At 34.2% G+C, this 15,385-nt stretch overlaps 1 protein-coding gene across 2 annotated transcripts; it reads left to right on the forward strand.

Moving 5' to 3' along the window:
* Positions 1-445: 445 nt before the first annotated feature.
* Positions 446-15,161, forward strand: LOC114296920 (uncharacterized). Of its 2 annotated transcripts, XM_082906460.1 has the most exons (15): positions 556-713; positions 1,109-1,185; positions 1,329-1,434; positions 4,242-4,455; positions 5,804-5,873; positions 7,606-7,802; positions 8,046-8,121; positions 8,239-8,322; positions 8,413-8,492; positions 11,710-11,836; positions 12,055-12,114; positions 12,213-12,263; positions 12,366-12,524; positions 13,220-13,352; positions 14,482-15,161. In XM_082906460.1, the coding sequence occupies exons 4-15, from the start codon at positions 4,298-4,300 to the stop codon at positions 14,652-14,654; spliced, it is 1,368 nt and encodes a 455-aa protein (XP_082762586.1). In that variant the 5' UTR covers positions 556-713; positions 1,109-1,185; positions 1,329-1,434; positions 4,242-4,297; the 3' UTR covers positions 14,655-15,161. The 2 variants fall into 2 exon arrangements, with proteins under 2 accessions (XP_028097045.2, XP_082762586.1); XM_028241244.2 differs by lacking the exon at positions 1,109-1,185 and having other exon boundaries at positions 446-713.
* Positions 15,162-15,385: the final 224 nt, after the last annotated feature.

Raw genomic sequence — 15,385 nt, forward strand, 5'->3', positions numbered from 1 at the left:
TCAATTTCACACTCAATTCAAAACTCAATTCAACACTATATTCAAAAACCATAATCAAACAAATTTTCTACATTCAAATCATAATTCCACAACTCATAAACTCAAAATATAGCTTATACTCTCAAATCACATTTACAAAACTCTACCAAACGCAACAACAGTTTTTTTAAATATATATACGTCAAACAACTCCATAATTAAAAATGGCATTGATTGGTGGCCATAAATTCTGTTGTTCAAATAGTCCAAAAATGTCAAAACGACGTCGTTTTCGTTTTGGATACAAAACAACTCCGAAAATATCAAAATGACATTATTTTGATATTTTTAAACCATTTGAGTCACATAATTTGTGGACACCAAATATTTTCTAATTAAAAATTCGCACCGTCTGAAAAGGAAGAGGAAAAAAATCTCCTAAATTACTTTTGACAGAATAACAAGCGGCCTTCTAATGCATCAAACAGTTGTACCTCACTCTGCGAAAAGCCAGTATTGTTCTGGCAATAATTACATCTTCTAAAATGAACCGTCGATGCTAGTAGATAGATACATACAATCTTTTTTAGAGAGACAGAGGAACGAATGAAGAAGTAACAACCAGCAAGCCATTCCCAGACTCTCTCTCTCTCTCTCTCTCTCCTCAGGACTTGACTTCTCAGTTTCTTCTGAGTTGAAGCAAAGGTTTTGCCTTTGTGCATAGCTTCAGAGAGGTATGAATTCTCATTTCTAATCAAAAGTCTTAAACACACATATATATGTGGATGTGTATTCTGTCAGTTGTTGTTCTGCTATTGTTTATATAACTAGTTGTTGTTGTTTTGTGATCTTTCTGGGTAAGAAAGAAGTGTACATTTCTGTTACCCCAATTTGTTACACTTATTTTATTTTGTTTTCTTGTTTTTTCTTTTGGGTATAAGTGGAGGACACGAGTATGGGGTTAACTGGGATTGATTTGTGGATGGTACCAATGATATATTTTCTGGGTTATCAATTTTGTGCCCTAAAAAAATTAATAAATTGTTTGGTGAAAATTTGATGGGTTGGTGAAGTTTTTTGTTTGCCAAGGTCAACAGAGTTAATCTTGACACCATAGAGGGATGTGCAGATCCCAAATGCAAGATTCCTTTGCAGACAGGGCCCAGAATTGGGATAAATTGTTTTTCTTTGAATCGTCAAATTAAGGTGTAATGAATTGTTAAACTTTTCTGGTGATGTGAGTGAAGTTATTTTACTTGTTTGTTCTTAATGGTAACAGTTGACCCCCTACGTGATTTATGCACGTTCTTGCGAAAGATATTATAGATTAACACATTCTTATGTTGCAGGCTTGCAGAATCAGGGATGAATTATGAACTTATCCATATGGTGTTTTGTATATGATTGATTGTTGAAGTCCATTTTCCTGATCTGGATATGATTTCTGAAGAAAGGGTCAGTTTATTATTTTCATTAATGATTTCGTTGAGAAGCAGTTTTCTATAAACGCATTCCCACTTGTCCATGGACACTTTTGATGCTTTCTTTTATGTTAGTTTAGTCTAACAGTTTCCAAAGTGATAAAATTAAGAATCTACTAAAAAAGAGTGTAATTGCTTGTTGTTGCCCTACTTAAGACACTCTGTTTCAGTTGTTAGTCGCAAGGACTTGACAAAATTTTCACAGCATTTTGGTTTATTGAACCTTGTTTTCAGTTAAATTTTGTAATAAGGCAATAAGATTGAATATAGAGCAAGGTTCTGAAAAGCGGTTGCGGTCGCCGTAACGGTGGCGGTGACGCGGTTGCGGGGTGTAAAGGCCGTAGCGTAACGGTTGCGGTAACCGGAACCGTGAATTTTTTTATTTTCCGCACAATTTGAAAAAAACTTACCGATACGCACATTTTTTTTTTCATGATCATATTTATTAGGTTTTAAAATAAATATTGATCAATTTTTGTAAATTTTAAAGTTTGATCCAATATATTTCGTATTTTTAAAGCACTATAAACTGAGTTTTTTACATTTTATTTTAATAATTAATAACTTTATATTATACAAAAAATCAATCACTAACTATTATATATAAGATAAACAATGACAAAAGTAAGAGAATAAATAAAAGCATAAATATATATATATATTTTAATCAAATCAAATAGATAATGACCACACTTATTATTATTATTTTCAAACAATATATAGATAGGCACACACAAACAAAATGGTTGAGTGATAGCAGCTGAATACAATAGCATAGGTTTTATAGCTTCAACAAATCAATAACATGTTCTTCATCTTCCCTCTTCTCTCTCTCTATCTCTTGCTCTTCTATCTTCTCTTTTCTCTCTCTCTATCTCTCTTTCCCCATTTTCATTTTTTTTTTTTGGCGTGTTTTTTCAAAAGAAGCAATTCGGAACCGTTACGTAACAGTGCGTAACAGGCCGTTACGGCCATTACGGCACCGTTACGACCGCTATAGCAGTCGCTACGGCCGATACACCTGTGAATCTCAATCACACTGCAAAAGCGGCCGTAACGGGTGGCGGCAACCACCACAACCGTTATGTAACGGTGTTACGTAACGGTTGTGGCCGCTTTTTAAAACCTTGGTCGTAACCAATAATGCAATGAAAAGTAAGAACACAAAGGTGTAACGTGGTTCGGCCAATATTGGCCTATACACACACAAAGCCCTAAAGGGCTACATCTTTCATTCACTCAACTTGATACTCTTGTTTACAGGATACACCATATATATAGAGTGGGAGATGCAATCAAATCCCTTCAGTTAAGGAATTAAAATAAATCAAAGATAGAAAAAATCATAAGAAGCATAAATCATAGGATCTCCATATATTCTAATATCTTCCATGTCTTTTGATATCTTTGACAATATAATCTTATCTCCAACACTCGCCCTCAAGTTGGAACACGGAACGGTTGAAGTGAAGTATCCAACTTGAAGTCGAAAATAGTATGATCATTATAAACAACTACAATGAAGTTACCAAAAGACAACAATTGTAGGTAGCGTTTGGTTTACTTTTCAAAACTCAACTCTATTTTTAAATCATGATTTAGATGGAACATGTTTACCAAACATATTTTAAAATGCAACTTAAAATTATTTCAAAACTCCTCTCTTCTCTTTTTTATTATTATTATTAATCAATCAATCAATCACTTTTTCTCTATCATCTCTTTTCTCTTCTCTCACATTCTCTCACATTCTATACATCAATCAATCAAAAAAAAAAATAAAAAAAATTACAAATCACTCCAAAACTATTTTCAAAACTCATAATCAAGCAAATTTTCTCTTTTCAAAACATGATTCAAAAATTCAAAACTCAAAACACAACTCTACACTCAAATCTTAAATGTAAAACTAAACCAAACGGACCCGTAATAACTCCCTTCAATGACAACTTCAATGAACATACCAAGGAATCAAATATTGCAACAGAGAAACGTGCATTGAATCAATCATGATGGCAGTAAGAGAAACTAGTTTGGAGAGAGAAAGCAACAAGGCCAAAGCAACAGCAAATCACCATAAACAAAAAGGCCTATGAACGGCATCTCATGAAGAATGCTACTGAACAAACCAGTAGCCAACCCCGAAATAAGTAAAAATCATGAAGTTTACTTACCACATCAGCAAACTAGTAATCAACTCAAGGAAGAGGGGAAAACACCTCAATAACAAAAAATGTTGAGGAGAGAGTTCTCCATAGCGAAACATGCCTAGGGTTCAGTAGGCTTCGATACCGAGTTGAATTTTGTAATAAGGCAATAAAGTTGAATATAGAGAGATAATAGAGACAGAAAAGAGAAAAGTAAGAACACAAAGGTTCAATATAGTTCAGCTAATATTGGCCTACATCCACACACACAAAGCCCTAAAGGGATACATCTTTTATTCACTCAACTTGATACTCTTGTTTACATGATACACAATATATATAGAGTATATAGAGTAGGAGACACAATCAAATCCCTTCAATTAAGAAATTGAAATAAATCAAAGATACAAAAAATCATAATAAGCATGATTCATGGGATCTCCATATGTTCCAATATCTTCCATATATTATGATATCTTTGACAATATAATCTTATCTCCAACATTTTCTTATCATATAACTAGATATAGTAGACATGTAGTATTAATATATGAATTTGAATTTTTTTTAATTATTGTGATTAATTGAAAACATTTTGTTTTAAAATCTTTCTAAATATAAAGCTTCAATTCAGACTTTGCAGGTTTTCTGTTGATAGGGGAAATTAGATAGTCAGATCTTTGCAACGTGATGATTAATGGTATGGAAGATGAAGAATCATGCACCAAGCCCCTTGGAAGGTGGTCTGTCCTTTTTTATGGCGTGGGACACATGCTCAATGACATAACATCTGCCTGTTGGTTCACTTATCTCTTAGTGTTCTTGACAGATATTGGGCTGACCCCAAGGTACACTTTCGCTCTCCTGGATAGGAATTAATTTGGTTGCAACACAATTAATTTTTTTTCAAATCATTTAAAATGTTTAATTTAATCTTTTAATACATATGCTTTTAACTTTCATTGCATCTCATTGCATTATTGGTTACGACCATTGGCCTATTTTTTATGAGAGATCGCTGAACTAATCTAAGGCCTTGGTTACACCACCGACTGGCATCAACTGAACTTAGACCCCATTGGGAGCACATTCTAGTTCCAATCCAACAAATTCTGTTTCCTTTTAAACTGGATTGCCATCCACTTCCTTCTTTTGTTACTTAATTTCTCCTGTCTGTTTCCTCTTTCTCTTTTCCTACATGTCAATTGGGAGCCAATGAATTATCACTTCCAAGGTAGTTGAAGTTTTGTGGTCTATATTTCTTTACCTTTTTACAGTCATCAATATGTTTCTTTCCTTGATGTATTATGCTTCTTGTTTCTTCTGTTTTCATTCCCGTTTATTTTTATGGGGAGAAATTATCCTATTACCTTTTTAGGTTAGGCAGATTCTGATAGAGTACTACTAGCTGCGCAAAAGGTATGCATAATTTAAAGGGACGAAAGGGTTTTTCATCTAAAATTGTTGCTAGATTTGACCCTGATTTGTTGCTCAGCTAGTATTTGGTTAATTTAATCGAGTTTTGAGCTCATGAATTCTTTGATTCCTCTGGTGTTGGATTAGAAAAGCTTGGAGACTGATTTCCTGGGGGTTTAGAGCTGTCAGGAGGACAGAGGGTAGATTTCAGGTTTATCAGTAGTGTTCATTTTGATAGTGTGGTGGAGAAAAGGGAATATGTTTTAGAGAACAGCACTTTTGAGTGAAGTGCACATGCTTAATTCTCTACGTTACTTGAAAACATCATTTTTATCATTGGAAATAAAAAATAATTGTGAATTTTAGCTGTGTCTGGTATCCTAGGACTTGAGAATCAGGTGAACCATAGACACAAAACCATAGTCCATGTAACGTAGGAAAATATGTCCTTGGTGCTTTTTGGGACTTGTTTTTTATTTAGTTGTAATACTCTCTCAGATTAATTTTCAAATTAGCCATGCAAATCCACTTCAGGTGGCTGTTTTTCAGATCATGGTTTAAGATAGTATGACCTCTTGCATGCACACTTGCCAATTTATTCTCATCACAGTTTTAGTGGTTATTTATGGATTAACTCTTGTGGAAAAGAGTTGTTTGGTTGGATATTTGAAGTTTCCCTCCCACCCCTTTCTTTTCTCCTTAAAAATATAAGGGGTTTTCAGTTTTATGTTTGCTTTTTGAGACCTGTGAGCTTCATTTATTACTCATTCTATTTCACAGGGATGCTGCTGCTGTCATGCTTTCTGGTCAGATAGCTGATGGATTCACAACCATATTTGCTGGTGAACTGGTATCCCCTAAACTAGACATAACCATTATTTTATAGAGTATTGACATGTCCTAGTTATTTTGGTACAATGTAGAATTCCAGTACAAGTCTTTAAACTGAACCTCACAGCATTGGAACCAACTTACGAGCTTGTTTGTACATATTTTCTCCATTTTTTTTCTTTTCATTTTTGCATGCTTTTTTATATATGATTTTTCTTTTTAATTTTTGCATTTGTTATCCATTCTTCAATTTGCTAATTTGTCAATATGTTTCAAAACCATAACAAATTTGTATAGTAATTCATAAAGCTTCCAACTAATGCAATAACTTTGGTTGAACAAACTATGGTATATATTCTATTCTGCATGACAACATGATAAAAGACTGTTACTACGAAATGTTAAGAAATGACCACAAACTCCTTGTGTTAATATAATATTGATTAGATTTTTGAATTGTTCTGAGAAAACTGGAGAGAATAGAAAAACAAATAATCCAATTCGGTTCCACCTAGAGTTTTGACATACAAATTTTGCGTATGTGTGTGAATGGAAACTTTATGATTCTTTATTTGGGTTTCACACTTTTGAGTTAGTCAAGCAGAAACCATCTATAATCTATAAGGGTCTCTGCTAATAGGTTTTACTGATAGCACCAAATTTGAGCATGTTCATAACTCTATATGGTGAGGAAACTGTTGAATTGTTCGAAATGCCCTCCCACCCCTAATGATTTTATTTTGTTATTCAGAAACTAGAGGAATCAATAGAAATTTAAAACTTCAAATCTTATTTTTTCTGTTTTTCTGATCTTTTAAGAAGGAAAACTCTACTCAGTTGTGCCATTATTGTTGTAGTAGGCCTGATCAACTAGAGTTTACTTACTCAGGTGCCTATGTTAAAAGACTTAAGTCATATATTCTGTTTCTTTTTCGATAATTGCTGGACTAAGGAAATTCCGTTTGCATAGTGATAATGCTGGCATCAGTTGACCTGGTTGATAAATAAATATGCATATATATTGTTTATATGCAAGAGCAAGACGTGATTCGTTCGGGTGCACTTTTATTTTTCAGACAGCAAGGGTGCGATTTGTTTGTTGGTCAATTCACAGATGCTAAACTTATTTAAACTTTCATTTTTTTCTGACTGTTTAATCTATGGGAATTTCATTTAATACTCGAAACTCATCCCTTTTCTTTCATCATTCAAAATCTTTTTGACGAGACAAATTGAATTCCTGGTTATCCAGCAAAATAGGTATATTAGTTTTCCCAAACTTCCATCCAGAAGCATTGAGGTGATGGGGCTTTTCAGAAGCAGATGCCCTTGTGTTTACTCTAATATATAAAGGGAGAACACAGGTTTCATGTTCCCTGTTTTGAAGCTCTGTCAATTTCTTATTTCTCCAAAAGAACCAATTGTTGTAAGCAAATTATATTGGATTGTTTCTTCTGTAAGGGGCATTACAGGAATTAGTAATGATGTAAGACTCCTATTTTGTTGCAAATTCAGAGTAGGAAATTTGGTTAATGATTAGTGGGGGAGACAGTTATAAACCTCACAATTTGGAGAAACTTCCTGTAACCATCTACTTTTAGGAATGTTAATAATACTTCTCTCAATCAGTGGCATCACGTTAGTTGTCTGAGTTATCTTTTAGTTTTTCAAGAATTTATGCTTTCTTTTTAGTGACTGATCGGACCTCTTGTACACTAGTGATAATATTGTGTTATTTGTTTAATTGATAGATAGACAGGTTTGGACATTTCAAAATATGGCATGGTGCGGGATCTGCTTTGGTTGCTGTTTCATTTTCTTCCGTTTTTGGGGGTTGCCTTCCTTGCCAAATCCTTGGTACCAATTCATATACTGTGCAAACTATAGGGTATGCCACATTTGCAGCAATCTTCAATGTGGGCTGGGCTGCTACTCAAGTTTCACACATGTAAAGACTTTCTCTGACCAGTTAAAATCTGCATAGGATTGGTTGTGATTCCAGTTTGTCATTTATTAGTTTATATTGAATTGTGTTATTTGTATTTTCAATATTTTCTTGTCTTTCTATGATTTGGAATTGAAGTTGGTTAATTACTTATGTCTGAATGACCTCATTATGCAGTCATGTTTCTTTTTTGTATACTCTTTGCCATGGAATAACTCTACCTTGTTTACCTTGAATTTATTGTAGGTCTATGGTGAATTGCATCACACTCAATTCAACCAGTAGAGTGGTGTTGGCTAGCTGCCGCAATGCTTTTACAATGGTTAGCACATCTTTGAAATTGATTTTTATGCATTATTGTCATTGTCGTAACTATTCAACATCATTGAAGGTAGTGTTATTTTTATCCCCTTATTTGACTGGTTGAAATCTTTTCAAGGTTGCCAACCTCAGCCTTTATGTAGTTGCATTTGTGGTCTTCCATGTCAGTACATCGACTACACCTGTAGATGTTGAAATCCAGGTGTGTTTATTTGGACTTTTTATTTTGTCAGGGACAACTCTCTTTTTTTTCTTTTCTTTTTTAAATCTTACCTTGTTCACAATTGAGCAGTACCGCTGGATAGCATATGTGTCAATTTTTATCGGATGCTGCTTCGTGGGTATATTCTATCTTCGAACCAAAGAGCCAAGGTTTGACACATGTTCTTAACTCTCTCTCTCTCTCTCCCCTTTTCCCTGAGGAGGGGACTCAGATGGGTGTTTACGATCTTCGTGGGCCCAACCTATGCTATGAAACATGGGTTGGACCATTCTGATATGGGACAGAATATAGGAATTGATCTCACATGTTCTATCAGACCTAAGTCTTTTGGCATGTTGGTCAAATTCCTAATATTTGGTATCAGAGCTAGCACCATGTCACTAGTTCTAGTTGATTACCCTCTTGTAAAACGAAAGTAAAAATACAAGGGAAGGAAAGACCCATTTTGAAGGGAGTAGACCTCCATCTGGTTCAGGCCTCCGACACTTCAAAAAGAAGTTGCAACCAAATTAAACATCGTCATTTCATTGATAATACACATGCTTACATACAAGAGGTTACAAATACATTGGTAATTGACAACCCATGACTCATACTAAATAATAACTACTTAGAGCATCTCCAATCGTTCATCAAATTTGAGTAAAAATTTGATGAAAAGTTTGATCTGATATGATGCACTCCAATCGTTTTCATCAATTCTGTCAGTTGTCCGGCCAGCTGTCCAGCGTTGAGTAAATTTTGATCAAAATCCGGTCGTCCACCCGATTGTCCCCCTGATCATCCATCCAATCATTCACCAACGGTCAATTTTGAAATTTGATGAAAGGTTCTCTCGATTTGATGAAAAATCTGCTGCTTCCTTCATTTGATCACTTTGATGACAGGATTGGAGCACCGTTTTCACCAAATTTTCATTAAATTTAAATTTGATTAAAGATATAAGTAAACGTTGGAGATGGCCTTAGGAAACCAACCTAATCCACATACTCGCACTTTGCTACTACATAATCTTAACAATTAACTAAATAAAAATAATAATAATTTTACAAAAATATGGAACTTGTCATTCCAAGCACCTCAAGATCAACCTTGTCCTCAAGGTTGGAATACATAAACATTACAAGATTCACTCAGATTTCATACACTTGTGAATACATTGCAATATACAATCTTTACGGGCAGAAAATTATTGTATTCTTGTTCTTCAAGTGACTTAAAAACAATACAGTTGATAAATCACTTCAATAGAGTTTCAAGAAAGCTTTTTGAGAAGATAAATTATCATCTCCATAAAAATCATGCATCCTTCAAGGACAACACCAACATCATGAGAATCAAACTCTCTCTCTTCGAAATTCGCTTCGTTGATCAGCATTTTGATCTCATCTATGGTTTCCTTAAAATCTTTTATTGTGCTCAACCATTTTCAAGATAGGTGAAAATAGGAACATAGGTTGGGCTATTCCGGCATGCTACAGAATATAGGAATTGATCTCGCGCATTCCATGAGACCTAGGTCTTTTGGTTGTTGGTCAAGTTCCTAACATTTGGTATCAGAGCTAGCGTGGCCTCACAAGTTCAAGACACTGAGGACCTTGTGGGCCTTTCTATGGTATGAAAATGAGTTAGGCTACTCCTTTATGGGATGGAATATAGGAATTGATCTCATGCGTTCCATCAAACTTGGTTCTTTTGGCATATTCGTCAAGTTTCTAACATTTGGTATCAGAGATAGCACTGGGTCACAAGTTCAAGCTGCAAAAGGGATGGCCTATGGGCTGGATTAAAATATTTGCTAGTTGTTGAATACTAATAGCTTAGTAGAGTCGCCAAATACAAAAGGGCTACCATCGAGTTAGTGTCGATAGAGTGGGCCATCGTGGATGTTGGGGTTTGAATCGTGGTAGTATGCTACGATCTGTGGGAGATCATAACCCAACCTGTGGTATGGGACATGGGTTGGGCTATTCTAGTATGGGATGAAATATAAAAATTGATCTCACGCATTCCATTAGACCAAAGTCTTTTGGCATAGTGGTCAAACCAAAAGACCTGGATTTGATGAAATGTGTGCGATCAATTCCTATATTCCGTCCCATACCAGGATAGTTCAACTCATGTCTCATACCATAGGTCCATAGGTTGCGCCTACCAGGATCTTAACAGATGCTGGTATGTTGTTTCTTTTGAAACATTAGTGTGTTTAGATGTGTTCTTTGCTCATGTAATTTGAGAATAATTGTTTGATTGATGAAGAGAATGGTAAAGTCGAGCATATCAAAAGTACTTTTTTTTCCTTTGGGTACTCAGGGTTCTCACAGCTAGAAAAGTATAGCCATACATTAATCCATTTGAGATATGGTAGAACAAGAATTCATGCAATATCTTAAACAAAATTAGCATGCGTAAATTAGTTCCTACGTCTTCTTTTGAATTTTGATCACTTTTGAGGCCAGTTTGCATGATGCATACTGGTACTTGGTTTTTGTATTTAAAAAAATAAAAGAAAAGAAATACAGATAGTTGGTTAAACAACCATTTACAGGGGTGCACATAGGTTGGCTCGGGTCAAAGTTGAATCCAGAGGCGACAACTGAACGGACCTAAGTCGGTTTTCCCCAATTTTCAACCCAGTACCAAACCGTCCTGAGTCCTGACCCTTGAGAAACTAAACCAGACCAAACTAAATAAACATGGTTTTTTTTGGGTCTGAATCATATTCTAAGACTTTAATTTTTGTATGATCACACGTCCTAATTTCCTTGTGCTAGCAAGATCACAATGGCTGCCCCACTTTGTATACCAGCCTGCTAGCAATACAGGTAATCATGGGACAATTTTAGTATTTATGTAAGACCCAGCATAGTAAATTGTTGTCCTCTACCGACCTGGGACAAGTGGTTAGAGTAATTACTGTTGGGTCTAAGACTTCATGTAGAAGGGAGAAGGAGAAGGCCTTCGTCATTGTTCAATGTGGGATGAGCTGCTCACTTGTAAATGATGTGTTCTCATTCCTTTTATTCTCTTTCCCACATCAAATAAAATAACAAAACTTCACAATAGTAGGAGCTCAGTGGTGAAGCCAAATGCTCGAAGCCATTTTAGATACGGCAAGGCAGCTCAGGAGTAGAAAGTTGCCACAACCTATGGCAGTTTGCTTTATTTTTATTATGTGTGGGATCAATTAAATAGAAAACATATTGCTTTTAATATTGTAGTAGGCTCGGTTCTTGGGTTGGTTTGAGTAACCCAACCAACCGAGACCCAATGGACCAAATCAAATAGGGATGGTCAGTTTTGGTTCTATTCTTGGGTTAATTATCCTTTTGTGCAACACTAATCATTTACGTTTCTTTTGCGTAGATTGAAGCAAGGTGTTCAAGGAAAAAATTGTTCAAGGATATCTTGGTCCTACTGGTTTAAGAAAGTTCTATACTACCAAGTTGCACTTGTTTATGTGCTCACTAGATTAGTAACCAATGTTTCACAGGTCTGTATGCATTAGTAACAGCGTTGAGGTCCATTTTTGTTTTTATAAATAAAGGATTGTACTGTTTCAATTTTCCAAGTATCTGAAAGTTCAAAAGCAGATTTCTTTTTTGAAAAATTTGAAATATTGGCTTCCTGAAGAATATGATATCCAAAAAATGGTTTGAACCTCATCTTTTAAATCAAACTGGCTGATATATTTATTTGTTTATTTTTCAGTCATTTCTTGCATTCTATGTCATTAATGATCTGCAAATGGCGCAATCATCTAAAGCTTTGGTACTTGCACTAACCTTGCAAACATCAAATTTCTAACATATATTTCAGTAGAAAAGATGATTTGCATTGCCAGTACTCATGTCTGACCAATGTTTCAGGTTCCAGCAATCATCTTCATTTGCAGCTTCATCGTCTCTGTCCTTCTACAGGTCCCCTTTTGAGATCAAGTTATGTTTTGAAAATATGTTTTATGATATGCTTCTAGTTTATTTGTTTCACTGATATTTCACCATTATATGTGCACACAATAGGGGTTCACGTGGACTGGCCAACGCTTGAAGTTGTTTTTTTCTATTGGAGGCATTCTTTGGATGTTTTGTGGTGCTGGGATCCTCCTTTTACCGAGGAGCATGAATGCTATTATGTACCTTTTGTCAGTAGTAATCGGCATAGGAAATGCTCTAATGTTGGTATGATAGAAATTTTCATGCTTTCATTTTATGCTACAGTCCATGCTTTAGTGTATCTCAGATTAATTCTATCTGAGGTATTAAGTTTGCTTTAGTAACATTTTGAGCAGAAGACATTATGGTATTTAACTTTTAAGTCAATTATAGCTTCCAGTTTGATTTTTAAAGAGGACCAAATCTGTTCATAATTCCAGTAAACTCTAACTCAATGACATCTTAGTAGAACTCTATCACATGAAGTTATATTTTGCTTAAAGTTTGATATTCCAAGCACCATTTCAATTTTATCCATTCAAAAGGTTCAGTATCTCAATTTTTTGATAATAGTTAATTAGATTAGATCTTATGAAAAAGTAAAAAGTATATTAATAAATTATGGATAATTGTGATTTCATTTTAGTACACTGAAGCAAAATTGAAAGAGAGAAATTGAATATTAGAATCTTAGGTCAAGTGAGGTGAGGAAAAGGAGAGCTTTATCTGTTGTTTTAGAATTACACTTGTGGGGATAAACATTTAATAATCACGAGACTGTTAAACCAAAAATAAATAAATGAGACTGTTAAACCAGCATTTGACATACGAAAGAATAGTTTATCTTTGCATATTTTCCTTTATAGAATGTTTGAATTTCATCATCAGTTTATCATGAGCTTACAGTTGCTGAATTTTTTTCCTTCTTATTTGAGTGACAGGTGACTGCAATAAGCATGCAAGGTGTCCTAGTTGGTGAAGATCTCAATGGATGTGCTTTTGTGTATGGATCATTGAGCTTCATGGACAAAATCTCATGTGGGGTTGCCTTATACATTCTTGAATCATATCAGAGTAAGTCACATGCCATTTAATATTGCGTATACAAAATATATAGGGTAAATTACATTCACCTCCCCTGAGATTTGAGGAAAATACAGTTAGCAAAACACTTTTGACATAATTACCGTGACCTTCCTTTTAGTAAGGCTAAAGCGACCGAAACTAATGCAGTTGGCGGGTAGATATTGAAATAAACAATGATAAATATACATTTTAGGATAAAAGATATGACCATTGTTTTTTCATACATACAACTGAAGAATTACTAATGAACAAAGGCCTAACTGTTGTGCGAATTAAAACATCAAAGGAAACCAGTGTAATCATGTCAAAAGTATTGGACTAATTATATTTTCTCCTAACCTTAGGGGAGGTGAGTGTAATTTACCCATATATATATATATATATTTTACAAGAGCATGCAACTGTGTAGTATGGATTGCATTTATCTGGAAATTATTTTTTTTAGCTTCAACAATCTGTGCCCATAGATTTGTTACCTTCTTTGGTGAATCCATTATTTTTTTTTTCTTTCTTTAACTCAATTAATAATGGAAAGCTATTCGGTGTGTTTGGTTTGAGTTTTCTGGATTAAGTTTTTTGAAACTGACTTTTTTGGTTTTCGTGTTTTTTTGTTTTTAGTGAATATTTTTTAAATTTTAAACATTTTTTTTTACTTTTTTAGATGCACCTTACTTAGATGTATCTAAAAAGTAAAAATTTTGTGAAAAAATATTTTAAAAAATTAATAAATACATAAAAATACAAAAAATGTACTGAATTTTTGTATTTTTTTTTTGTATTTTTGGTATTTAGTGAATTTTTAAAAGATTTTTCTTACAATTTTTTTACGTTTTAGGTGTATTTATGTTAGGGGTGTCTAAAGTAAAAAAATTGCTTAAAATATTAAAAAAATTCAGTAAAAATAAAAAAACATGAAAAATAAGAAAGTAGAATTTTCTGAAAAATATTTTTTGAAAAGTGGAAACAAGCAAGGTGATTTATTCTTAATTCATGAGTGTGCAAGTGAGTTCATTTTAAATTTATTTTTACACAAAGCTTGAGAGTTTTCTTCTTATAACTTGATGGTGGTTTGTTGATAGTAGAAGTTTTGGACTTGACACGGTTTGCTTTTGTGTAGATTCTTCTCCAAACCTTCAGGGGTGCAGTTCAATAGTTTCGTGTTTTTCAGTTACAAGAACTGGCTTGGGTCTCATACCGGCAATTTGTGCACTCGTTGGAGTCGTAGTTACATACACCATGGACCTTCAGACCACCACTCCAAAGCCCTTAATGGAGTCTCTATTGGCATAACATAAAAAGGAACAAATTTCCTTTCAATCAGCATTAACATGTTGCAACAACGGTTGCACTTCCTTTAGAGCAATGCTAGGAATTCCAAAATTTTTACTAAACAGTCACATCGGTGTGGGGTTCACACTCATGTGGGTCTCTACATCCATTGTGAGTGTTTGGTAAAAATCTTGGAGTCTAGCATTTTTCCTTCAAGAATAAAAAAAAGAATTAAAGCCTCAACTTTCATGAGAGGATAAATTGTTGGAGTGCAATCGAGGTTGACTACTACATACCTCTTATTTATACCTCTTTTTTTCTGTATAGTTTCTTTCCTTCATTCCCTCTTTTTCCCCAAATTTTTTATACTTGTAATGTACAATTTGCATTTTGTAGTTTCATTTAGAAAATGCTCATTTAATTGTGCTGATATTTAGCAGATACAACTTACACATGTAATTTAGGAAATTATAATTCACATTACAAGATCGAAAATATAGAAGGTTTTATTGTGGCTCAGCCAACTCAGTTTGATTTTGTTTGTAATGAATTATTTTTTGCTGATATTGATACTCTTTGCAAGACTTGATCTATTATGCCTTGTTAGTACAACTGTCTGTGGATGCTTGAAATAGCTAAGCTTTACATCTAGAGGGTTTATATGCTGCAATTTATATGGGCTACTTGTGCTTCTTTTTTCTTTTTTTTTCCGAGATTTTGTGTCACACTGTTTGTTACAATTTCGGTTTATA

This window comes from Camellia sinensis, chromosome 2, assembly GCF_055761805.1.
Source record: "Camellia sinensis isolate YWXY chromosome 2, ASM5576180v1, whole genome shotgun sequence".
Taxonomy (NCBI): Eukaryota; Viridiplantae; Streptophyta; class Magnoliopsida; order Ericales; family Theaceae; genus Camellia; species Camellia sinensis.

Bases quoted from the DNA above. Each gene is read 5' to 3' on its own strand.
- LOC114296920 (XM_028241244.2), top strand. From the start codon at position 4,298: ATGATTAATGGTATGGAAGATGAAGAATCATGCACCAAGCCCCTTGGA. The intron at 4,456-5,803 runs GTACACTTTCGC...TCTATTTCACAG, and splicing joins GATATTGGGCTGACCCCAAG to GGATGCTGCTGCTGTCATGC. The intron at 7,803-8,045 runs GTAAAGACTTTC...AATTTATTGTAG, and splicing joins GCTACTCAAGTTTCACACAT to GTCTATGGTGAATTGCATCA.